We start from the raw sequence: 27,130 nt of genomic DNA on the forward strand, positions 1-27,130 counted from the left end.
TCTGTCATGTTAGCGGGACCAGATGCAGGGAGACGTGACACTGTGAGGAGCAATAAAATTAAGAGAGATGCAATGGGGCCTGTTTGCCCTAGTATGTATTTATTCCAGAATTCATGCTAGCAGGACGTGAGAAAAAAAATGCCCCAGTATGTATTTATTCCAGAATTCATGCTAGCAGGACGTGAGCAAATATTGTCGAGTGAGAAATATAAGTTGTGTGTGTGCTTTATTTTGCACGCGTTATCAGAAAGCAGGCGAGTTACACTTTGTCAATTCGGGTTTAGGAAAGCACGGTCTTCAGGCTTTATGCTGAAAAAAACTCACACTGCGTGCGTGTTGCTTAAAGACATTCAAATCTACGTGGTTCCATTAACTATGTTCTTGCACAAGGGATTGTAATAGGTCGTGATGACGTTTCCGCTCGGTACAAGTGCAGCGTAAGCTTTGAGGCAGTCTTTATATGGGCTCACAGCAGACGAATTCCAGAGGCGCAGTTCATAGAATTCACCTATACCAGAAAAGAAAATCATCTCTAAATCCGTGTAGGTTAGGAAGTTTATGTGTTGTGCGTCAGTAGCGAAATCAAATCCTACAACAGAAAAGCTACGGTCGCTATCATTGCAGCAAAGAAAAAAATGAAATATAAAAGTACAATCCATTGAAAATTAGACATTGAAAATTATATTTACATCAAGAAGAGAAACGGGATAGCGGGACAAAGCTGTGAAAATTTCTAAGCTTCGACGTGTTTTCGTTGTACAGGTGAAATGTTTCTCTGCGTATAATAAGAAAAATTATTGTTGCAAGCCCATAAAGTGGAACAACCAACACATTTGCTAGGGCACGTTACTGGACTAGTTGTTTTGGATTCATAATATACACGGAGCAGCGCAACACGACAGGGACCAAGATGAGGAAACACATACACAGCGCTATAGTTTCAAGTGATTTTATCTGATCGCACGAGTTATTTATACAATGACAGCGGATCGACAATAATACCAAGGAGACAAACATATCAACATACAGTAAAGAGCCCACATCTATCACCACTTTGATCACATCGCACCTGGTTATCTTTAGGCGAAGATTCTAGAAACATCTTTTCTTTTTCTGATACGGCCAAATATGGAAAGCTCACAAATTTATCTTTCATTTTGTCGATTTCATATTCGTCAATTATCTACCGTGTCATTCTGCCTTGGGCCCTTCTTATAACAGTCGTGCTTTTAAAGACAGGGACGCAATGGATTTGTGGCAGTGGATTACTAGATGGCCTGATAACGCTTTTTTGAAGTTTTACTGGTGCTATTCAAGTCTCGAGCTTAGACACCGGCTCTTTGACCTATGTACACGCGCTTACATGACCGAGGTACAGAATACATTACACCTTTATGCAATGCACGTGCTTTTCGCAATAGTTTTTGTCACAATCGGGCTTCTCTCTCCTGTCCGCATTAACCTTTTTGCAATGCCCTTGCAAGCGTTCGGGAGCGGAAAAACTACGCCCACGCCGTACTTTCTCGCTACCCTTCGCGCTGTGTATGTGTCTTCTTATTATTGGTCCTTGTCACGTTGCGTATCTCCGTGTCTATTATAGACCCAGCTAAATGATGAGCAGCGTCCATGCCTTATATAAGTCTAATTGGCTTAAAAAGCATGGTAGATTAGAGAATACTAGAAAGTGAAAGCTAGAACACTTTGTGCAATAAATCGAACAAGCATCCTGACCAAAACACATCGATTATTAATGCTTGGTTACATTGAATCACTGTAGAACAACTGCATGTTGAGCAAGTCGATACCGATCCATTGTGAGCGATACGCAAGAAACCTGTGAAATACAGACATAGACGTTAAATATGTATTTTACAATATTCAATAGCTGTCTCTTGCAAGCCTACTCTACTTTTAGTATCACAGTAACGTGGTTCGAACAATCGCGACCAAGTCACTGAAACAATGTAAAGACGAAAACCACTGTATATGTTTCGTACAGCACAATAATTGAAATCCTCAAGCTACAGAACTGGCATAATGGCGCCTTGTTGGTGCCTAGAGAAACGGCTCAGATTTTCATAAACAGAGATAATTAATAAAATATCCCTGCGGTAGTAGATATTCGTAGGCAATAAAATATTTACATAGGAATAGCTGTAATAACTCACCATGTTTGAAAGCGTGAAATGAAATTAAATTTGTTGTGAGTCGTCGCATTATTGGTGTTAGAGAAGTTGTGATCATCAAGATAAAATTTCAAGCTATAGACAGGCAGTAAATATTATTTTTCCGTACTCTACAATTGTTCATTTTCCATAAAAATTCTACTGAACGTTGAAAGTTATTAGCGCCACCTTTCAAAAAAGCTAGAACAAGGGCGTCCCTGTTATAGACTTATCCAAATAACTTTCACTCTAGAATCAATGTGTCATTAGTGGGAGATTTTTTTCTGAAGACACAACGCTTACAGGAACAATAACCTTACGTTCATACAGTCGGTGCTGAAGTTGTATCATTCTGATTGTGCCGTTCAGTGATTTTGATTCACATAGAAATTATAGGACACTCAGGGCATAGAATACTCCGTCAGTGTCATCGCCGTGGGCATGACGTGATGCACGTGACACCGCGCTCGTTCCTTTAATTGCTACGCGAATGATTGCTGCAAGTCACATGGCCTATAGAACTACTAAGCTTTTTTGTGGAGTGGTCTTATACTTTGCTGCCGTTATCAATGCTTCCCCTTTCGGGCAAATACACGACTTTTTATCGGCGTCTAGCAAAGGTGCAGTTACGCAAGAAATGTTTTAGCTCTCAGAAACGTGCACTTGATACTTTGCTGCGGCGAAGGCCATTGGTAAAACTTGGTAATACATAAAGGCCGCAAGACTTTACGTCTAACAACGAGTATTAACCTTCTTTAGGGACTTTTGAGTCATCGTCAAGTTTTGGTGCTGGCAAAAGATACGTGCCACTGGATAATACGGGGAATGCGGCAAATGGAAATTCAAGACGATGAGCAACACGAGAGCAAGATGAGAGCAGGAGCCAATGTTTCGACAAGGGGACTTGTCTTCTTCAAGGCGAAATATGCTCTCCTTGGCACAGTATAAATAGGTAGGATTCTTCTAAAGGGGAGAGAAGGTGTGGCGGGTGAGTGAGGTCATGAGCGAAAGTGTATTAGCTGCGAGGGTGTAGAATTGAAAAGAAAGATATTGCGCGGATACTGGGTAGAGGAATTCGAGGTAGCACCGTGTGTTAGCCGGTTGACGTGTCATTGTAGGTTTCTCTTTTCGTGGAAGGGGCCTGGAAGACGGGGAGGTGGCGGGGGTGGTATCTCCTCCACTGGACGTCAGTGAACTATCGTGTCTGACAGAGAGAATAAAAGTAGTGACAGAAAAATGGTGCTCGGTGAAAAAACAACTAAAAAACGGAGGCGGGGGGGGGGGGGGGGCAAATATATACATAAAAGAACGAAAGGAATGAATGCAAGCAAAGGCAGGCTGGAATATTATTGACAATCGAATCAAGAAAAAAAAAACTAAGCAACTCAATGAAAAATAACCAAGTGTTGTTGCCTATGTTTTCAAGTTCAGCATAGCGAATAGATTCTAAGTCTCCCTTTGAAACGTTCATGCCTATTGGTTGCAACGCCTTGACCTTAACGATGAGGTACGATTCTCTATATTTTCTGTCTATACTTCACCTAAAAACCTATGCTAGCTGCATAACACATATGGAAATCACCAAAGGCCTTAGAATTAAGCTTAGATGTGCCCTTGGATCTTTACCCTCCAGGCTGTTTTGGAAGTGGAATGCCGTCCTAGAAAAAGCGTCGCCCTCTTTAATTGATATTCTCGAAGAACAGTGCCGGGAACAACTTGCGATAATGACTGATCAGCTCGACAGCATAAATTTATCTGAACCGGAAAAAAGAGAACTTGAACAATCCATCCAAACTAGGCAGAAAAACCTACTAGATAAATACCAACACAAAGATATTGGAGCCGCACATCCACCTGAGAAAACTACTACGACCCCTAAAGCACATAGCTCCACCGATTGTGCTACGAGCGAGCATCCAGAGAACTGCAGCAACGTAGTAGACATATCGTAGAGTTTAAGTCCCGATGAAGTTGATCTCCTCAAACGTGGTCTAACGTTCTGTCCCATGAACAACGCAGGAAACGAGTATGAACTCCAGAAAGATATAACAGAGTTTTCAAGACGCATGCGCATCAAGGAATTCTTTTTCGATAGGCCCGACGTAGGGAAACATTATAAATACTCTCTGAGACCACCTAGCACTTGGACACCTAAAACCGAACAGTTCCCAGACCTTGATCTATACATAAAACCAATCGCAAAGGAAATTCTGGAGCCAACTCTGGATTGCATCAAGCGCAAAAATTTGTCCTCCGTTAAGCACAAAATTCTTAAAGAACTCGCGGAAAGAAAGGATATCGTAATAAAACCAGTAGACAAAGGTGGCAGTATCGTAGTCTGGCCTATAGAAAAGTACAAAAATGAGGCCTTCAATCAACTGAGCAACGATGGCCATTACACAAAACTCGACTTCGGTTTACAGCAACCTTGTTCAAAGTACAATAGCGCAGCTGCTGTCCCAGGATCTAATTACCCACTCTGAATATCGCTTCGTGACGCTCAGTAACAAAGAAGCCAGCCATTTTTACCTTCTTCCTAAAATACAAATGGTTCCCGTAGAAGAAATATTTACAGCAGAAATCCCAGGCAGGCCTATAGTTTCAAACAACAACACAACAACCGAGTCACTCTCTCAATTCTTAAATCACCTTCTGTCAAACATCCCAACCACCCTACCATCTTTTGTTCAAGATACGCCCCACTTCCTTCGAATTATCGATTTGATTAACGCTAACTAAATCCTCTCCGACCGCGCTATTCTAATAACTTTAGATGTTTAGGCTCTTTACCCTAACATATCCATGACGGAAGGAATTGAAGCCGTGTCGAAGTCCCTCGCACTCAATGCTCAAGCGTACGCTCCTAAAGTTTACCTGTCACTTCTCGAGTTAGTTATCACGCTGAACTACTTCGAATTCGATTCTATCGACAGCCTACAGGCCTTCGGCACAAGCATGGGAACACCATTCGTTCCCACGTATGCGAACATTTTCATGGGACAGCTTGAAGCAAACCTGTTAAAATCATACCTTTTAAAACACCACAGCCACCTGTGGTGTTAACGCGCTAACTGACCTCTTGGCCAGGCTCCTCTCTTTCCATTCCTCTTGGCCAGGCTTATGACGTCGCGTCAAGATTAGAGAGGCAGTCGTCATTAGCCAAGAAACAACCTACACCAGAATCTGATAGACCAGCAGCCTTTAAACAAAATATTCTAATGCCTTCCTAAACATAAATAACATCCTGAGAAAATACCACCCAATATTATCAAGTAGCGAGCGTCTGAGAAAAGCGTTCCCGGATGTACCAAGGGTTACCTATCGCTGCAACCGAAACTTTAAAGACATGTTAGTGTATGCTAAATTCAGCCAACATCATGCCCCCGTAATAAAAGCATGTTCTCGCCCCAGGTGCAAAATGTGCAGGCACCTTCAAAGTGACTATAAATATAAAGGAACCGCAAATATCTACACACACGAAGTGAAAACTAGCTTTATTTTCACTAGCTCCGATGTAATTTGTATGCTTGAGTGTTCCTACCGTAAGAAGCAATATATCGGTGAAACGGGACAATCAGTGAACATCATGTTAAACGGACGTCGCACGGACCGAGCTAAAAAGCTTCCCAAAGCCGTCGCCGAACATTTCAACTAAGCAGGTTGATGAACCTAAACTCTACATATTACAGTCAAACTTTAGTTCTGCGTGAGACAGAAAATATAGAGAATCGCACCTCATTCATAAGTTCAAGACATTGCAACCAATAGGCATGAAAGTTTCAAAAGAAGGTTGAGAATCTATTGGCTATGCCAAACTTCAAAGCACTTGATTATTTTTCATTGAGTTGCTTAGTTAATTTTTCGTTAGTTGTTCGTTATTCGATTGTCAATAATATTCCAGCCTGCCTTTGCTTGCAGTCATTCCTTTCGTTCTTTTATTTATATATTTGCCCCCCCCCCCCCCCGCCTCCGTTTGTTCGTTGTTTTTCCCACGAGCACCATTTTTCTGCCACTACTTTTATTCTCTCTGTCAGACACGATAGTTCACTGACGTCCAGCGGAGCAGATACCACCCCCGCCCCCTCCCCGTCTTCCAGGCACCTTCCACGAAACGAGAAACCTACAATGACACGTCAACCGGCTAACACACGGTGCTACCTCGAATTCCTCTACCCACTATCCGCGCATTATCTTTCTTTTCAATTCTACACCCTCGCCGCTAATACACTTTCGCTCATGAATCTCACCCACCCGCCACACCTTCTCTCCCCTTTAGAAGAATCCTACCTATTTATACTGTGCCAAGGAGAGCATATTTCGCCTTGAAGAAGACAAGTCCCCTTGTCGAAACATTGGCTCCTGCTCTCATCTTGCTCTCGTGTTGCTCATCGTACGACTGGATATGGCTTGTACATTGATAGCGTGAGTGCATTGCGGAATGTCTTTGATGTTCAAACATATCTCTAGCAATTGCAGGTTAAAGTTTCTGTTACGAATGCAATCGTCCAACTATCTAGTTTAACTTCTATTTTCGTATATTGAAAAAAAAACATTCTTTACTCAATATGTGAAGACGTCTGTCCCTCAGGCTCCTTACGTTAAAAACACCGCAATCCATTGCAGGGCTCTGGTAGAGTAGACGCTCTTCATACGGATATTCTTCTGCACAAAAGAAGCAAAATGCATTGAAACGTTTCTGAAATACATTTTGCCTGCGAAAGGAAAAATTTCGGTAATGCTATTTTCCGTGATATTTCACAGACTTGTTAGTTTAGTTCTGCATACAGTGAGGTTTCCAAAGCTTTACTTTTACACTGAGCCGCCAGGTTCCATCTAAACCTATTTGACCTGTTACTGGTACCATATTGCCTGTACTGGCAAACTCTAACTGTTCATTTATAATCTACAGCCAGTTTTAATGACGACAATCTCTCATGAATATAATAATCGTGATTTCAATGACCATTATGATATTTCCAGGGCAATATTTGCAACAATGGCAGTCTCAGTAACACTTATTTTTGGAACGTTCTACTATTTATTTTCATTTATTTACATATACTGCCATCTTGCATAGCAAGATATTGCAGGCGTGAGTGCATATATATGTCAATCAATTGAAGAATACATTTTAGGGGCAAAAAATAAAACAAACAATATAGAAAAATCGATATCAGGAAGAGCTCGTTGATTAAGGAACATAATTAGGAAATAGGTCAGCAATTAATCACTCGATAACTCGCGCAAGGACCCCTCAAGGCCATCCGAAATCGCAATTGTATGTGGAAAAAAAAGGAAAACCCAAAGCAATCAATCAACGAATTTAAAGGAACAATGTTAAGACGATGACTTCGTCTGGTGGGCCGAGAAGAAGGGTTTGTGAAAACAATAGCTCCATTTTCATAAGTTTTCCCATGAGCAATTTTATGTAGCTGAACAACACGGTCACAAGTACGTCTATGGGCCAGAGGTTTTAGTAGCAGCTTACTAGCATGTGATGTCGGTGAAAAATAGCGGTCATAACGATTATGCATAAATCTTATAACATTTTTCTGAATGGACTCAAGCATGTCTATGTCTTTGGAATGATGTGGTGACCACACTACCGACGCGTACTCAAGTAGAGGCCTTATTAATGATCTGTATGCCTTTAATTTACATTCTTTAGTTTCATCCCGTAAGTTTCTTTTAAGAAAACCCAATTTTCTCAACGCCTTGTTGGTTATACATTTTATGTGATCACGCCATTTCAGATCAGGGGAGTAAGTAACACCAAGGTATATGAACATGTGGACGCTTGCAAGCTTGTGCGCTTCATTAAAAAATATAAATCGTAATGGTTGTTTTTTATTTGAAAAGTCATTGAAACGGTTTTCTTAAAGTTAAGTGACATTTGCCATGTTCTGCTCCATTCAAATAACGGGCGAAGACTTCATTCAACTCTAACTGATCATGATTACTGTTTATAGTAGAATAAAGGACGCAGTCATCAGCATATAGTCTTATTTTGGCAGAAGTGCCCATAATTACTTCAACGACATCATTTACATAGACAATAAACAGCAAAGGACCCAAAACAGACCCCTGTGGTACATCGGATGTAACATTGACAAGAGATGAGTGAACTGGGTAAATGCAACAAACTGGGTTCTTGTACTTAGGCAGTCCTGTATCCAACCTAGTAGTTTAGAATCATGAATTATTGGCTTGAGTTTAATGAGAAGCTTTTTATGACACACTGTATCAAAAGCTTTACTGTAATCAATGAAAATGGCATCAAGATGTCCTGTAAGGTTAAGCGTGGTTGCAATATCATGGGAGAATTGTAGAAGTAGTGTGACCGTCGAGAATCCAGAACGGAAGCCATGTTGAGCATGCGAGAGCGCATTATGTTCAGATAAGTACTCAGTGATATATTTATGAGTAATGTGTTCAAATAGTTTGTAAGGTGTTCATGTTAAAGAAATAGGTCTGTAGTTAAACATTAACTGTTTATTACCGTCTTTGTGAATGGGAACAACCTTAGCACATTTTCAGAGTATTGGAACAGTAGATGATTCTACAGACTTTCAAAAAATTAGGGATAAATACCGTGAGCTCCATTCAGAATATCGCCGTAAAAACATATCTGGCATATTGTCTGGCCCAGTACTTTTCATAGTATCGATCTTGAGTATAAGGTTATGTACACCAGCTGAATTGATTACCATTCTAGGAAAAGGTGATGCCGAAGGAACAGTGCAAAACGTGGGGGTGCGTCCATCATCAAAAGTGAACACTGATTTAAAGTAATTTTTAAAGGCTTCAGTGATGCTAAGATTATCTGACCATGGTTGCTTGGCAATAATGAATGAAGGAGAGCTCTAACTTGGTGGACTGATGGTTCGCCAGAACTTTGATTGTTTGTTTTTAATGAAGGATGACAAAGTGCTATTAAAATAGAAACTTTTCGCATGTGACATATCAGATTTTAAGTTGTTTTTAGGTGTGGGTAATACTGAAGCTTTCATTGGATTGTTTGCATAGGGTAGTTTGCGGAGCCGCCTGATGCGAGGAATTAAGTGTTTAATTTCACGCGTGTACCACGGGTGCTTGGGGTTGCGCTTCACACACTTGGTTGGAATGTAATCAGTGATGCATCGATTGACAATTGAGCAAACACGCTTCACTAACACGTCAACAGAGTAATGGGTCACGCAGCTCAGGAACTCATCGAAAGAGCATGCGAGTAAATCAGTTATGGAGTTGTCATGGGCATGCTCAAAGTTCAATACAGTCTGATGTGAAGGAAGCTTAGGCACAGCTGCTAAATTCAAATAAACAATGACACCCTTATGGTCCGAGAGCCCTTCAACAATATTGCAATCATAAGCATGTTGCCTAAGTCGCTCATTTATGAAAACAAGATCTAAAATTGAGCTTTCGCGGGCGGCGGAATTCAGAATTTGTGTCAAATCGAAAGAAATATTCATGTTAATCAAGTAATCACAAATGACTTTGTGACGGCCACTTGCAGATAGCGTTGGCGAATTTATGCCAGGAGTGTTGAAATCACCAGTAACTAACATTTTACGACAGTTAAGCTTGTGTTTGGTTACATAATCGGTAAGATAAAAAAAGACACTAAAATCATAGTGCAGGATGTAGAAGTGTTAGGTAAGGTTAAGTGCAGTGACCATAGGTTAGTGAGTTCTAGGATTTCTCTCAATTTGAAGAGAGAGAGAGTGAAATTAGTCAAGAGGAAACAGGCCAACCTAGAGGCAGTAAGGGTAAAAGCAGACCAATTCAGGCTGGTGCTCGCAAACAAATATGCAGCTTTAGAACAGGAAGATGAAGATAACATAGAGCTAATGAATGAAACCGTAACTAGGCTGATCTCAGAAGCAGCAATTGAAGTGGGAGGTAAGGCACCAACGGAACCAGTAGGGAAGCTCTCCCAAGAAACAAGGGACCTAATAAAGAAACGACAAAACATGAAAGTGTCCAACTCAAGAGATCAGATAGAATTCGCTGAAGTGTCAAAACTTATCAACAAGAAGAAAGTAAGGGATATTCGAAATTATAACGTGGGAAAGATTGAGGGAGCCGTAAAATATGGACGCAGCATGAAATCAGTAAGAAGAAAGCTTGGCATAGGACAAGGCAAGATGTATGCACTGAAAGATAAGCATGGTAATATCATCAGCAAATTAGATGACATAGTAAAAGCAGTGGAAGAATTATATACTGACCTGTACAGTTGCCAAAACAGCCAAGCTGCTTTCATTTGAAATAGTGATGAACGGGATACAGAAGCTCCCTCTATAACTAGCGATGAAGTTAGAAGGGCCTTGAAAGACATGACCAGGGGAAAAGCGGCTGGAGAAGATGGAATAACAGTAGATTTAATCAAAGATGGAGGAGATATCATGCTTGAAAAGCTTGCGGCATTTTATACGCAATGCCTCACAACTTCAAGTGTACCAGAGAGCGGGAAGAACGCCACCATTATACTTATCCATAAGAAGGGAGACGTTAAAGAATTGAAGAATTACAGACCCATTAGCTTGCTTTCAGTATGATATAAAATATTCACCAAGATAATCTCCAATAGAATCAGGGCAACACTTCAGTCAACCAAGAGAACAGTCTGGCTTCAGGAAGGGATATTCTACGATGGGATAGTCTTCAAGTTCGTCTGACTTAAGCCATTTGTACCATCAGTAGTGCATTGGAAATAATTGTTACCCTAAAACGCTTACAACGATTAACAACTTTCGGGTCAATCTAGCATGCTGACGAAGTGAAATAGCTCTTAGGTTCATACCGACGCTCGCTCATGCCCGTCCGGCAATGCGAGGGAAACAGTGTTATCATTCTGGCTTTAAGGAAGGGCATGGAAGTCGCGCTTTTCGGCACTTCTGTTTTGATTCCGCTGATCAAATTGTTCGCATTTCATCCGTCCGCCAAAAATTACCACTGGCTGCCATTTTAACACGAAAGTGTTTTATGCCGGGGTCCACCAAGACTTCACTGACGTATTTCCGTCACGGAAATACGTCATAGAACATAATACAAAGAAAGAAACCAGAAGAAAAAGTTCCACAAACATGCAAAATTTGGAAATCGAACCCACGACCTCTCGGTCCGCGACGATAGACCGCCGAGCGTTTAACCCATTGCGCCACAAACGCATTTGCAGAGAGCTACACAGACGCGCCTTATATATCTAACACTCCTCCGTGTACCCGCGCTCTTGCTCGGGGCGGTGCCGCCGCCTACGAGCAGAAAAGAGAAGTACTGCATTATGACACTAACGCGCACCGACAGTGAACGCTTCGGTGGTCTCAGCACTACGACGCCTCGATGCCAGCATTCGAAGGGACGCTGGCATCAAGAAGCACTACCAACGCCACCTAGGTGGCGTTCACCGTACTCAGCACAGCGGAGCGTGGCCTCCGCAATTAGCTCTGAAAATGTTTCTGAAGTTGATCGCGGAGGCTGCAATTACGACGCGCTGTACGCGCTGATTTGACTCAGTGACGATTCAGTTACGTGCTTTCTCTTGCGCGTTGTATTAGTGTGTCAGTTACGTGCTTCGTCTTTCGCGTTGTGCTAGCGTGTGCAGCGTAGTGCAGCTTCCATATGCACGACGGTTGCTCATGGTCATCGACGTTGGTAGTCGTGATGGAGGAGACGTGCCACCAGGCGTCAGCGTGGGTGCATCAACGCCTAAGGGCGCTTTAGCCACAAAACACCAATAGACATTATATATCAATGTGCAATAAACATTACACTACTTCTGTGAAGACACGTTTCACTTACGTGTTCTATACCGATTCCTATATAAGAGGGATCAACCACATTTTTTTGAAACATCCGAGGTAAGGGCTCTTCCCAGGAAAGACTTGACTCAACCGCCTGCCTCATCTCGGTAAAACTAAATTTTTAATATTTCTATAATTATTGCCGTGACTAATGTCTCTACTCATCTTGAGATTTTAAGTAATACCGAAGGCAGCAATCAAATATCCCATTTCTCGTATGTTTAAGAATTTTCGGACACAGTTCTTGAAACACCCGATAGAGCTGATGTTCTTAAGGTTCATCCTAGTGTTGCATTCTACTTGCTTGTATTGCTGTGTGCGGTAGTGGCCCAACATACTAAAAGGCTCACGAGAGCAGTTCGACTACGTCCACTTGGAAAGAATATTGCGCGCAGCATTTCAGTTTAAAATCAATTAAGTCTATGGAATAATTCTGCCGTTTCTTCAGATGAATTTGTCTGAAATGTCGTATATACAAGCTCTAAGATGTACTTTGGAGCGTTCCTATAAGGGCACATTGCTTCGTAGTCAAAACGTATTTTAAATGAGCGCGAACCCGCAAAACAATTGATCATTGTGGACTCACTGCTAGGCAAAAAAGAGGAAAATAATACTATATTGAACAGCAAAGAGTCAAAAGGTGCAAATCATTATAAATGACAAGGGAAATCTTGTGCGAAAGATTGCAGTGTTACGAGTGAAATCTATAAAATTACCTTCGCCAAATCGGCGCCCCTTTACCAATAAACTGCTTTTTAATTGAACATAAAAATCAATATAAATCGTGGCAGCCTCCACCTTAGGCATAGTTTGATGTGAAAATAATTGCATAGGCGTGGCAAAACCTGTGCATAGCATCGTATTGTAGCAGATGAAGACGCGAGCAAACATTGGCTGGGTTGACAGGTGCGGTATGGATCAGGTTGGGAATCGTTACTTTCTACTGCACTTCATCTATTGACGTAAGAAAGTATGTCACTCAATGCTTTCATAGGTTGTCTTGTCGATTTTTTGTTCGCTATCCGCGTCACACATAAGGTAACTTTACTGGCGCGTCGCAAAAATGCGCAAGGGCTTTCTCTAAGTCCTGCTGAAGTTCGGCTTTCTGTAGGCTTGGTGCTGATGCGCAGTTAGCAAGAGCACCGTGGCGAGGTAAACATTTGTCTATTTGAGCGACGAAGGATCCCGCATGCTATTTTCTTGAGCTCTTTCAGCATCAGACGAAGTGTTTACTGACTGCTATATTTTTCTCGTGGTGGTGCGCAAGGAATGCTAAAACTAATGGCAGTGACATGGTGTTCGGTGAATTGTTTTGAAGCCTGCGCCTCGGAGATTGGTGACAGCGTACCACAGGAAACCAGCTTATCTTGAGTGGATCTGGGAGGTGCCCTTGTGCGCTTGCATAGCGGTAACGATTGCGCTTGCTTTGCATTTGAGTCCATTTTGCGGTGCAGTATAGGGTGCTTCACATTGACCGATTTCGAACACATTTCTACGGTGATGGTAAAAACGTACGAAAACTCTTGAATTTCGCTCTTAATTTGGTTTGGGCGCTTCGAGATTTTTATGACTAATTAAGGAAAACAGCGCATTCTTTCGCCGAATGAGTTATATTTGAACAATGGTGGTATCTAGCGAATCAGAAAAGTCTGTAAAGCATTCGTTTCGCCTATTCATAGCGACATGTGAGGAAGCTGTGGTTGCTGAAGATCGCGAAGTAAACACGGTTGTAAAGTAGCAATTTTATGATGGTTTATTGCTTGATTAAATCACTACCCATTGACGAAAGGAGAACATGTGTACTTCACGGGGTTGTCGCGCTGAGCTCGCCCTATTGTCTATAAACTCGCTGCTTATCTTTCTTGCATTAGTAGGAAGCCCAACATCATAATATCTCAAGAAGGAAGTCGCACAGTGAAACATCCGCTATGAATAGGGCTGATCAGGGCCGGTATTTTGTAGCGATGCCTTATGCCTTATTCTATACTAGTCTTATCATCCACTGCTCACGGCCGGCTGATACCATTGATAACGTGAGCGGACTGTCCCTCTGACCACTGACCAAGCGCGAAAAGCCTGAAAAGGCATTAGCATCAGAAAGGCATCGCTACAAAATACCACCCTTCGCTGCCCCTTTTGACTCTTTGGATGGAGGCACAATGAAGTCCTTCCTGGCAGCCATCGCACGTGGCCGTTAAGCTTCCCTCAGCAGCGAACGCCCGTTCCGCTAGCGTCTAGGTTTTGATGACGTCCTCAAGCAACACCTGCGCTACTACAAATTTTCACTAGAAGATACCCTGCCACCGTATTGCACATTTAAATTCTGGAGATTGACTGATCATGAAGCGAAGACAAGCAAATTATTTGAAATGGCAGTCAAGCCTAAAAAATCAAACATGTGGAGCTTTATGAATGTTTTATGATTGAGTACATCAATAACTTAGCAAAGTTATTTTTAAAGACATACAAAATCCACACAGCAAATTTTTCGTTCAGTTTTTAAAAAAGGCTTGACGGAAGTAGGTACCGCATTTTGAAACGTTCCAGTTCATTTGCCTTTTTTTCTGGGTCGTGTGGAGGGTGCCATGCCAGCAGGTGGCGGTGCGGCAGCGTCCGCGCCACGTTCGATTCAATGGCGAAGGTCCAGAAGAATGAGAAATTAAATGTATCCATAAATAATAGGGCACCCCAACAGGTGCCCATAGAAAAGCGAGGCATGCCATGCGAACGTCTTCACGGAATCTCAGTGGTGCATACGCATCACAAAAACAAGAGGAATGAGAAACTTGCAGTGATGCATTGATCGCAAGGCGAGATTCCGTCAAATCTTGGCGGTTTATTAAAAAGAGACGCTTGCGCGGCAGCATCACCGGTTTGCGAGTGCGTGTGTAAACAAAGTAAGCACATTTACAGAAGTGCCATGCTGCCAATCACCTCGCGGTAACGCTTTCAGTGATAAGAAGCGAGATACAATTCTACGGTGGCACCGCATGGAAAAACGAGGACACTGAAATGAAACAGTTAAGACAAGCGCCGTCTTACAAATTAGAAGGAGTAATATTCCCTGGCCCTTATAACTCAAAATAAAACGAGCGCGAATGCCGACATAATATATTCTTAGTTCTGGACGCTATGTATGCACCCATGACATCATGGTGACAAATTTTCTTCTTTCCGTGTCGTTTCATTAGCTTTTGTGTCCCACTTGCCTTGGATAGTGCCTTGCAAGGCAAATTCCATTGCAATTGCGCATTTTGTCGAAATAAAATCACCCGCCGGGGTGGCTTAGTCAGCTAAGGCGTTGCGCTGCTGAGCACGAGGTCGCGGGATCGAAGCCCGGCCCCGGCGGCTGAAGTTCGATGGAGGCGAAATGCAAAAACGCCCGTGTGCTTGCGTTGTAGTGCACGTTAAAGAACCCCAGGCGGTCAAAATTAATCCAGAGCCCTCCACTACGGCGTGCCTCATAATTAGAACTGGTTTTGGCACGTCAAACCCCAGAAAGAAGAAGAAACAAAATCTCGTAGCTAACAATCGCGTAGGTAAGAGAAAGCTGCGTGAAAAGCAAATAACGCTGCAATATATATTTCACTTGACTCACTACTGTATTATATACTATTTATTTATAGTTGTTACGTTGAATAATTGCTGAGTTTGTCACTATATATCGCGTTTATGGAATTCCAGGGGGTGGTTCATGCGTGGACAGACTTACTGTAAATTATTATTGGAAAGGCAACAAGGAATTTTTTTAGGTTCACTGTTACATGAAACAGGCATCTTCTGAAAGTTCTTAAAATGAATATATAAAATTAAGTACCAACTTACCACTGGGAGAAACTCTCATAACATGCTGGTATTTCATAAGGCTTGCTACTATAGGATGTAAATCGACCGATAGCCTTCCAGTCAACCGCTTTTCGGCCCTGTTTAGGTAGTACAAATGTCATATGGTAGACACACTTTCAGGCTAAAATTCCTGAGCTTACCTTTTGCCCTTCCAGTAAAATATCCGCCCAAAATAAACGTTACCATTTTTTACACTTGTTACATCGTAGAGCTTACAAGCGGTGTTGACTTGTGCATTTGCCGTTGCTGCCTCAATAATCCATAATTGTCCGAGACGTTTGAAGAACTGCAATGAACAGATGAAATTCCTAGAGCACGAAAGGTATGAATGTATATGATATGAAATGGCTGAGAAATATTTTGTATTTTATTATTATCCAATCATCAGGCTATATTTCCTATCCTATTATCCATCAGCCTAGCGCAGCAACTGGAAGTGTACGTGGAAAAGCCCCAATGTAGACACAAAGAATGAAATATATTTCCTACTCTCTGCCGATCTTAGCATAGTGCACAATGTAGAAGTATTAGGTAGGGTAAAGTGCAGTGATCACAGGTTAGTGAGGTCTAGGATTTCTCTCATTTGAACAGAGAAAGAATAAAATTAATAAAGAAGAAACAGGCCAACCCAGATGCAGTAAGGGTAAAAGCAGCCCGAATCAGGCTGGTGCTCGGAAACAAATATGGAGCTTTAAAAGATGAAGAGAAAGACAACAAAAAGTAATGAATGAAACCGTAACTAGGCTGATCTCAGAAGCAGCAATTGAAGTGGGAGGTAAGGCACCGAGGCCAACAGTAGGTAAGCTCTCCCATGCCACAAAGGACCTAATCTAGAAATGGTAAAACATGAAAATGTCAAACTCGAGAGATCACATAGAATTCTCTGAACTGTCGAAACTTATCAACAAGAAGAAAGTAAGGGGTATCCGAAATTATAACCTGGAAAAGATTCAGGAAGCAGTAAAACATTAATGCAGCATGAAATCAGTGAGAAAAAATCTTGGCATGGGACAAGGCAAAATGTATGCACTGAAAGATAAGCAGGGTACGATCATCAGCAATTTCGATGACCTAGTAAAAGCAGCGGAAGAATTCTATACTGACATGCACGGTGACCAGAGCAGCCAAGCTACTTTCATTCGAAGTAGTGATGAACAGGAGACAGAGGCTCCTTCTGAAATTAGCGATGAAGTTAGAAGGGCCTTGAAAGACATCACCAGACGAAAAATTGCTGGAGAAGAGGGAATGACAGTCACTTTAATCAAAGATAGAGGAGATATCATGCTTGACAAGCTTGCGGCCCTTTATATGCAATTCCTCACGACTTCAAGTGTACCAGAAAGCTGGAACAACACCAATATTACACTCATCCATAATAAGGGCGACGTTAAAGAAATGAGGAATTATAGACCCATTATCTTGCTTTCATTATTGTATAAAATATTCACCACAATAACTTCAAATAAAAACAGGGCAACACTTGACTTCAGCCAACATTGAGAACAGGCTGGCTTCCGGGAGGGATATTCTACGGTGGATCATATCCATCTCATCAGTCAGGTAATAGAGAAATCTCGGGAGTACAATTAAGCTCTGTATATCGCTTCCTTAGGTTATAAAAATCATTTGATTCAGTAGAGATACTAGCAGCCATAGAGGCATTGCGTTATGAAGGAGTACAGGAGGCATACGTGAATATCTTGGCAAATATCTACAAGGATTGCACAGCAACCTTGGTTCTCCACAATAAAAGTAGAATTATACCAATGAAGAAAGGGGTCAGGCAAGGAGACACAATCTCTCCAATGCTATTCACTGCATGCTTAGAAAGAGTATTCAATCTCTTAGCCTGGGAAGGCTTAGGAGTGAGGATCAACCGCGAATATCTCAGCAACCATCGGTTTGCAGATGACATTGTCATATTCAGAACAATGGGGATGAATTACAGCAAATGATTCAGGTATGACAAGGAAGTCTGACACGGCTGTGGACGACACGAAGGACGCCGACAGGAAGACACAACAGCGTATGCTTAGCCAGGCGCACCAGGAACAGGGTCGAGCCCGAGCCCCACTTCAGTAGCGCTGGCAATCCGGCTGCGGAGGTCTGCACGGTGCAATTCTTCTTCTTCCTTACATCTTCCCCACTCGTTGAAGACGGAGCCTCACAGGAGGCCTAAGGTGTCGTGAGGACGAAGGGCTCATGATACGGCTTGAGCCGATCGACGTGGACAGTTTCGCGGCCTCGGCGACGCAGGTCCGTAGGGGGTGTCAGATGTTCGATGACGTAGTTCACCGGAGAAGTTTGCTGTAGAACCCGGTAGGGTCCATGGTATCGGGATACAATCTTGGAGGAGACACCAGGTGTCGAAGTAGGAGGCACCCACAATCAATCGAGAGCGTCAGGCGAAAACTGGTTGTGGGGGCGCCCGTTGTCATGACGGAATTTCTGTAGGGCTTGTTCTGGCGTTGTTAGAGAGCGAGCTAGACGCCAACATTCTTCTGCATACCGGGCGGCTTCGGAAACCGGTGTACCCTCTGATAAGTCGGGACGGTAAGGAAGAATAGTGTCAATGGGAAATGATGGTTCTCGGCCATATAGAAGAAAGAAGGGAGAACAACCCGCCGTTGCCTGGGGTGCCGTATTGTAGGCCTAAGTGACATAGGGAATGATGAGGTCCCAGTTGGTGTGGTTGGAGGCGACATACATCCAAAGCATGTCGCCAAGAGTTCGGTTAAAGCGTTCTGTCAATCCATTTGTTTGCGGGTTATATGCGGTGGTACGGCTACGAATAATGCTGCAATCAGTTTGAAGTTCTTGAATGACATCGGCGAGAATGACGCGACCTCGGTCGCTCAGGAGTTCGCGGGGAGCGTCGTGACGGAGAACGAAGCGTTGAAGCAGGAAGGAGGCGACGTCACGAGCTGTCGCGGCTAGTAAATCGGCCGTTTCCGCATACCTGGTGAGTGGTCCATAGCGACAATGATCCAGCGATTGGCAGCAGCAGTGTATGGCAGAGGCCCGTAAAGGTCTGTTCCAACGAGGTCAAAGGGTCGCGAAGGTTGCATTGGTCCAGAAGAGTGGCAAGGATCAGGCTTGCGGTGTTGACATTCGGTGCAAGAGCGAATGTACTTTTGCACAAATGTGTACACACCGTGCCAATAAATCATATGACGTAGTCTGGTGCAGATCTTGAAAAGACCAGAGTGCGCACACTGAGGGTCAGCGTGGAAAGCGACGCATACATGAGTGCGGAGCCGCCGGGGTATGACAAGCAGCCATTTGCGGCTGTCGGGACTGTAGTTACGGCGATAGACGATTCCTTCGCGGATGGCGAAGTGCGAAGCTTGTCGGCGTAGGGCTCGGGATGGTGGGCGTGCAGGTGAATCAGAGATGTAATCTATCAAAGATGAAATCCAGGAGTCCTTGCGCTGCTCCAAAGCCATGTCGACAGAAGCGAATGGGGGAAGTGGGTCGTCTAGGACGGAGAGACTGACAATGTCGGCGTGGACAGGCGAGCGCGCAAGAGCATCGGCTTTGGAGTGCTTCCTGTCTGAGCGGTAGACAACCCGGATGTCGTGTTTTTGGAGCCTCAGCGCCCACCGGGCTAGGCGGCCGCAGGGATCCTTGAGGGACGACAACCAGCAAAGTGCGTGGTGATCGGTGACAACATCAAACATCGAAGGACCGGCCGTACAGGTATGGACGAAATTTTGTAATGTCCCAGAAGATCGCTAGACATTCTTCTTCCGTGACTGAATAATTCGCTTCAGCTTTCGGAAGAGTGTGGCTCGCGTAAGCAACAACATAATCTTGGTAGCCTGGCTTTCGCAGGGCGAGCACAGCGCCAAGACCATACGGATGCTGCAGCGCCGCTAGCATCCGTATGGATTTCCGTGGGAGCAGTGGGATCGAAATGGCGCAGTATCGGTGGTGTTGTAAGCAGGCGACGTAGCGTCGCGAAGGCCTCGTCGCAAGCCGGGGACACCGCGGAAAGATTGGGGTCTCCCCGAAGAAGCTCTGTCAGCGGTGCCATAATCGAAGCGAAATTTCGAATGAAGCGGTGGAAGTACGAGCAGAGGCCAATGAAACTACTGAAGTCTTTTAGAGACGTTGGCCTTGGGAATTCTCTAACAGCACGGAGCTTTGCGGCATCGGGGAGCACGCCATCCTTCGACACGACATGTCCGAAAATTGTCAGCTTGCGTGCCCCAATGTGACATTTTTTCAGATTGAGTTAGAGGCCAGCGTCATTGAGACAGCGTAAAACCTGCTCCAAGCGACGAAGATGGGTAGGAAAATTTGGTGCAAACACTACTACATCATCCAAATAACACAAGCACGTGTTCCATTTGAGGCCTCGAAGAATACTATCCATCATCCGCTCAAAAGTCGCCGGTGCGTTGCAAAGGCCGAATGGCATCACACGAAATTCGTATAAGCCATCTGGTGTGATGAAGGCAGTTTTAGGTTTATCGTCTGCAGCCATAGGCACTTGCCAATTACCAGAGCGTAGATCAAGGAAGGAAAAGAAGTCTGCACCTTGTAATCAGTCTAAGGCGTCATCGATCCGCGGCAATGGGAAAACATCCTTTCGGGTTATTTTGTTTAGGCGACGGTAATCCACGCAAAAGCGGATCGAGCCATCCTTCTTCTTAACTAAAACAACTGGCGATGCCCATGTACTGTGGGACGGTTCAATGACACCACGCTTTAGCATTTCATCTACTTGCTCATCAATGACGCGGCGTTCTGTCGACGATACGCGGTATGGTCGCTGCCGTAGCGGTGAATGAGCACCGGAGTCAATCTGGTGACATACAGTTGTCGTTCGACCCAGAGAAGTGCTATGGCTGTCAAAAGCAGGGCGAAATTTGTCGAGGAGACGGAGAAGGTCATGGCGTTGCTTGGGGTTTAAGGCGTTGTCGATGACGTGGCTGAAAACGTCTTCAGGCGATGTGGCAGCCGGAGAGGGTGTTGACCTTGGACGATCCAATAGGAAGTTCAACTTGGTAATGGTGTCGTAAGGCTCCACAGTGCCGAGAGATTTACCGCGAAGCAACGTAATCGGGAATGGGAAGTGGTTGTATACAGGAATGTGAGTGGGAACAGTAGGAGAGAACGACGAACTTGACGAAGTAGAGCACTCCTTGAATTTCAAGTCTGGCGGTGCACGCAGCCACCGGTTGGACGTGTTGTGCTGTCGCCGTGCGGAGTAATGGACCGAAGAAAGGCGTCGTGACGGCGTATTGAACGGCATAGTTTTTCGGCAATCACAGTTATGGCGGCACCTGTGTCAATGAGGGCAAGCACAGAGACACCTTCAACAGCGACATCAATAACGTTTGGTGGCGAAAGAAGAGGGCTTGAGCGTTGCGACGCTGACGGAGTTCTTGCCTCAGGAACTGCGCCACTTAGTTTTCCATGTCAGCGGTAGAGGGACGTCGACGCATCGGGGAGAGCGAGCGACGACGAGGAGAAGGAGAACGGCGGTCAGAAACTGGGCGATGGCTTGGGTGAGGAAGGAGTAAATCGCGGTCTGGAGCGTAACACAACGAATGGTCGTACGCTGCTGTGCGTGGGTCGTCACGTGTATGAATTGGATGGCGGCGGCCCAGGCGTGCAACGTGTCCGGGAATACACACGAATGCAAGATCGGCGGTTGTCCGCTGTGCGCCAGGGATTGAGAACACGCTGAACCGGAGGTCGTGGCGGCCTGGAGGTAAAAACAGGGCTAGGCATCGGAGGCGGAGGCCGGAACGTCGGTGGGCGTGGTCGTGCGACGGCGTCGGCGTAAGTCAATGGGGTGGTGAGTTGAGGTGCCCGCTCCAGAGGAAGGACCTCGGACACTTGTTCTTCGATAACGTGTCGTAGGGTCAGGCTAAGGGAGGAACATGACTTCGGCGGGTTGGAGATAAGGGAGAGCTGGCGAGCAACTTCTTCCCGCAGGAAAGCCTTGATCTGCGAGAGGAGGGTGGAATCTGGAAAAGGAGACGTCAAGCCGGACAACGATTCCTGATGGGGAACAGGACGGCGGGTGAGGAGACGTTGACGGCGGAGCTCGTCATAGCTTTGGCACAGTTCAATGACTTAGGCAACCGTAGAAGGGGCTCTTTGAAATCAGCATCTGAAACGCGTCCTCGTCGATGCCCTTCAGTATATGTTTGATTTTATTGTCCTCAGGCATGGATGCATCGACGCGTTTGCAGAGATCGATGACATCTTCAATGTAGCTGGTAAAGGTCTCACCAGGCTGCTGAGAGCGCAACTGCAGACACGGTTCCGCACGAAGCTTTTGAACAGCAGGGCGGCCGAAGACCTCGCTGAACTTTGTCTTGAACACAGTCCAGCTTGGGACTTCGCCTTTGTGGTTTTTCGAAAGCACAAGTGGGCAGTTCCGGTGAGGTGAAAAGGGGCAGTGGTCAATTTCGTGATGTCATCCCATTTGTTGTTAAGACTGGCGCGTTCGTATGATGACAGCCAGTCATCAACGTCGTGGTCGTCAGTGGCTCTAAAGATGGGAGGGTCCCGCTGACGGAGTGTGCCGGGGCATACGGAAGACTGGGGAGCAGGTGGTGGTAAGCGTTGCGCTTGCGGAGGTCATGGTGGCAGGGAGAATCCGGCTACGTAATTCCAGGATGACAGGAGACCCAGCAAACCTCCACCAATTATGACAAGGAAGTCTGGCATGGCTGTTGACGACACGAAGGACGCCGACAGGAAGACACAACAGCGTAGGCTTAGCCAAGCGCACCAGGAACAGCGTCGAGCCCGAGCCCCACATCAGTAGCGCTGCCAATTCGGCTGCGGAGCTCTGCATGGCGCACTTCTTCTTCCTTACAGAGGACCTTAACCAAGAAAGTGTAAAAAGGGGGGTTGAAGATTAATATTCAGAAGACAAAGATAATGTTAAATAGCCTGGCAAGGGAACAAGAATTCAGGATCGTCAGTCAGCCTCTAGAGTTTGTAAAGGAGTACGTTTATTATCCAGGTCAATTACTCACAGGGGATCCTGATCAAGATAAAGAAATTTACAGCAGAATAAAATTGGGTTGGAGTGCATACAGCAGGCATTGCCAAATCCTGACTTCCGAGAGCTTACCCCTCTCGTTTAATCATTGCATTCTACCAGTGCTAACATATGAGGCAGAAACTTGGAGGTTAACATATAAGCTCGAGGACAAGTTAAGGACCGCAAAAAGAGCGATGGAACGAAAACTGTTAGGCCTAATGTTATGACACATGCGGTGTGGATTAGAGAACAAACGGGGATAGCCGATATTCTAGTTGACATTAAGAGGAATAAATGGAGCTGGGCAGACCATGTAATGCGTGGGATAGATAACAGGTGGACCAGTACAGTTACAGAATGGATACCAAGAAAAGGGAAGCGCAGTCGAGGACAGCAGAAAACTAGTTGGGGTGTTAAAGTTAGGAAATTTCCAGGCGTAACTTGGAATCAACTAGCACAAGACAGGGGTCATTGTAGATCACAGGGAGAGGCCTTCGTCCTGCAGTGGACATAAATATAGCCTGATGATGATGGTGGTGATGATGAATCAATGACCCATATCATTATGTTTGTCAAGCTTGAGGCGCGCTTTGACACAGAAAAGCCATGCAGTGTGTCACCTACTCTTCGGGAGCTGGAGGGTTGCGCACAGGCGTTACCCTCGATGGAGGAGAGATACGACTGGCAGCAGAGCAAACAAGGATTTAATATGTACAACGACAGTAGAAGCACGAGGCACACAAAACTAAAGCCATAATTTAACAAAGATGCCGACTCAATAGAAAATAAAAAAAACTCCGACTAAATACAAACTACCAAAAGCACTATCTCGGTTCCGGAGCCTAACTCCGTCTTAATGTCCCTAAGTCAGTCCTAGCCTTGACTCATCAAAGTCTGGCCACCCTAAATTCAGCCTAACTGCGTCGCAAACTAGAAATGTGGGCTCTTACGGACCGTCGGTTTGAAGTTCTTGTCGTTGAGTCTACGTCGTGTTCGTTCGGAGTGTTGCGAGTGCCGTAAGTGCCGACGATTGACCGTGTATTGGTTGTCTTAGGTGACTTTAATTGTGTGTGTAGTGGACAGGATCGGTCGTCTGCAAGGCAACGCCATGATACCAGCGTTGACGTTTTGAATGCCATGACATGTGACTGCCAACCTGATGATGTAGTGGATCATGAAAAAGTCCCTTTTCGCTACACACATTTTCAAGGTACATCTCATGCAAAGCTTGATCGGATTTATCTATCATTACCTATCCTCCCTAGACTATACGGCTACAATGTGCACCCTGTGTTTTTCAGTGAGCAATGCTTGGTGTCGGTTTGTTTTGGCAATCGGCAGTGTCAAAGTTCGCGGATCAACTAGGATTTATGGAAAATTATTAATCAGTTACTCTTACATAAGCCTTTTCTCAAGCGCGTCCCGGAAATTCTTATTGACGTTTCAAGTCGTAGTTCTTTATCTCTCTTTGCGCAATGGGAGATATTCAAGCAAGAAGTTAAAATGATAGCCATTGAAGAAGCTTCCATATTGTCTTTTGAGAAAAAAGCAAAATATAAAGAGATGTGCAAGTTGCTAGATAAGCTACATGAACTTGAATGCCTGCATCCTGGCACGTACATTGAGGACATTTACAACGTTAAGGCACAAATGCAGACAATGGACACTGAGAGATACAGAGGTGCACTAGTTCGAGCGCGTACTCGTCGGTATTTGGAGCAACAGCCTTGTAGTCGTTCGCTTGGTGATGAGCGTCAGCATGCTCTGTCGAAGCAAGTTCTCGAGATCGAGTATACCGGAGTGATTGTTAAGGACCAGGATATACTAATGAAAGCGTTCATGGATCATTATGAGAATATCTTTCAGTCTCATAGTGTAATTAAGAATGAAGCTGTAACGGAAAATTTAATTTCGTTGCTGGCACAGCTTAGTCAAGAAGAATGCGATGACCTTGATAGAGACATTGGTATTAAGGAAGTGGAAGAAACCATTGCTTCGCCAAATAAAGGCAAAACTGCTGGGCCTGATGGCTTGAGTGGGAATTTTATCAATGCTTTTGCTCTATATTGGCTCCATTTCTGCTTAAAGTGTATGAAGAAGCTTACAGGATTGGATACCTACCTGCCACGCTCCATCAAGGGCACACAGTACTTATCCCAAAAAGCAGTGATGTAACAAAATTGCAGAAAGTTCAGGGATATCGCCCCATATCACTTTGCAACGTGGATTATAAAATATTTGCTAAGATATTAGCTAGTCGCCTTCAGGAAGTAATTCGATCATTGGTGGGAGACCATCAAACATGTGGCATTAGAGGACGATCAATTCAGACAAATATCCACGTTGCATGGTCTGTGCTAGAGTGTGCGACCGAAACTGCGGGTCAAGCTGCAATAGTTCAGGTTGATTTGGCAAAAGCATTTGATGAAGTTAATCACTGCTTCTTGTTTAGTGCTTTAGAGCACATAAACATGGGATCTCTTCTTTTTAAAGGCATGTCCATGTGTTATGCTAATGGTACAACAAGGCTAATAGTTCATGGTTGTCTATCTGTATTTATCTATCTCATGGCATCGGTAAGGCAAGGTTGTCCCTTGTCTCCTCTATTATTCGCTTTGTACTTGGAACCGCTTTGTACACGAATTTTGAACGATCGTACCTTTCACGGGTTCAAATTGTTATCTAATGAAGTCCGGGTACTTGCTTATGCAGATGACATAGCCTTCTTCTGCACTGACAAGAAAAGTGTGGAGACTGCCCTTGTCATAACGCAGCAGTCTTGCTCAGCTTCTTGTGCAACTGCGAACTTTGAGAAGAGTTCAGGATTTTGGTTTGGTCTATGGTGTACAATGGCAACTCACTTCGCAGGTATTCAGTGCAGGCAAGACTTTAAGTACTTAGGTGTACCCCTCTCTCAATATCGCAATTGTAATCCACACTTGTCAGCGGAAGTTGCAGAAGTACAACGTAAGGTTAACAACTGGCAGGGGCGGCAGTTGTCCATATTTAGCCGAGCTGAAGCTTGCAATCTGTTTCTAGCAGCTCGACTTATGTATGTCCTGCAGGTATTACACTGCTCGTGACTTAGGTTGCAAGCGTTCCATCGTGTGTTTGCTACCTATGTATGGAGCTCACGTGTTGAGGCCATACATACACCTAAGACTCAAGACCACCTCTTGAGAGTGGTGGTCTTGGCCTAGTTCACCTTTTTGTTAGGCAACTTGTCTCCCGGTTATTCTTCTTTCGTGATGTAAATAGTCCCTTTCTAAGAGAGATGTTACAACTTCGATTAGTGAATTACCTTCCAGAAATAGTTGTGTCGTCATCTGTCAGAGATGCACCACCTGCTCTTTGGGGCTTCTTGAAAGAGGTTGTTGAAGGCTTTTACTTTCTTAAAGCTCGCTTTAGCTTGTATTATATTTTCACTGCATCCCGTAAAGAAATTTCTGCTGCACTGATAGACACATTGTTTCATGTTCCCCATTATCGTGCACCTTATTTGGAATGTTGCTACTTAGATGTACCTAAGCGTCTCCGTCGAATGATCCTTCTCAAAACTTTTTTCTTTAAAACTTTTTTTTCATTCGGCAACCCTTCCCGTCAAAACCTGGTTAGAAAAAAGGGGCTGTTTCGTGCCGTGGTCTACAAACTGCCGTTTGTGTCCACATGCTCAAACGATTGATCACTGTTTTGTCGATTGTAGGGATGCCGTGTTCTTCCGGGACATTCTCCAAAGAACACTTAAAAGTATTTAGACATCACACCATACGCAATTCGTTTCTTACCTTTTAAAGATCCCTGTGAGCACCATATGACATGTTCATAGTACTTGGTCTACATAGCCTTTGGCGCAGTAGAATATGTGACCGGCACGCTGAACCACCGCGAAGCACTCGGTCGTTTTTTCGGGAATCTGCTGCCTACGTTGGTAGTGTGCTTAAGAAACAGCGCCGGACTGGATGCCTTTATTGGACGCTTGCACATGCTTGCCTGACTTTTGAATATGTACCTGTAGCGCCTTGTTACTTGTGTGGCTGAAGACTCTGCTGCCATGTAATAAAGAAAAAAGAAGTGGCTGTATGGCCGAGTGGTTACGGCGCTTGCTTCAGGATTATGCGTACGCGGGTTCAAATCCCGCCCTGGCTAGAATTTTTTTCTTAATATCAAGCTTTTCCTTTTTTCTCTCTGTTGGCCAGCGCGGTCGGTTGAACCCCGGTGCCACGGCGGAATCCGTGATGCCGGGCGCCGACGGGAAGTGGCGGTCGTTGGGGTGTTGCGGAGCGCAGCGTAGCAACACCCCA

The 27,130-nt window shown here is 44.5% G+C and overlaps 1 protein-coding gene across 2 annotated transcripts in view; it reads right to left on the minus strand.

Annotated features, from left to right (window-relative positions):
* Positions 1–209: 209 nt before the first annotated feature.
* LOC125946889 (uncharacterized) overlaps positions 210–27,130 on the minus strand; it is a 790,862-nt gene continuing 763,941 nt past the window's right edge. For both annotated transcript variants that reach the window (XM_049671060.1, XM_049671059.1), the window contains 4 exons: positions 15,958–16,103; positions 15,797–15,894; positions 6,726–6,827; positions 210–508 (listed from right to left, as the gene is read on the minus strand). In XM_049671060.1, coding sequence (XP_049527017.1) covers positions 357–508; positions 6,726–6,827; positions 15,797–15,894; positions 15,958–16,103 — 498 coding nt within the window. In that variant the 3' untranslated portion in view covers positions 210–356. The remainder of the gene's footprint in view (positions 509–6,725; positions 6,828–15,796; positions 15,895–15,957; positions 16,104–27,130) is intronic.

Source organism: Dermacentor silvarum, chromosome 7 (genome assembly GCF_013339745.2).
Source record: "Dermacentor silvarum isolate Dsil-2018 chromosome 7, BIME_Dsil_1.4, whole genome shotgun sequence".
NCBI lineage: Eukaryota > Metazoa > Arthropoda > Arachnida > Ixodida > Ixodidae > Dermacentor > Dermacentor silvarum.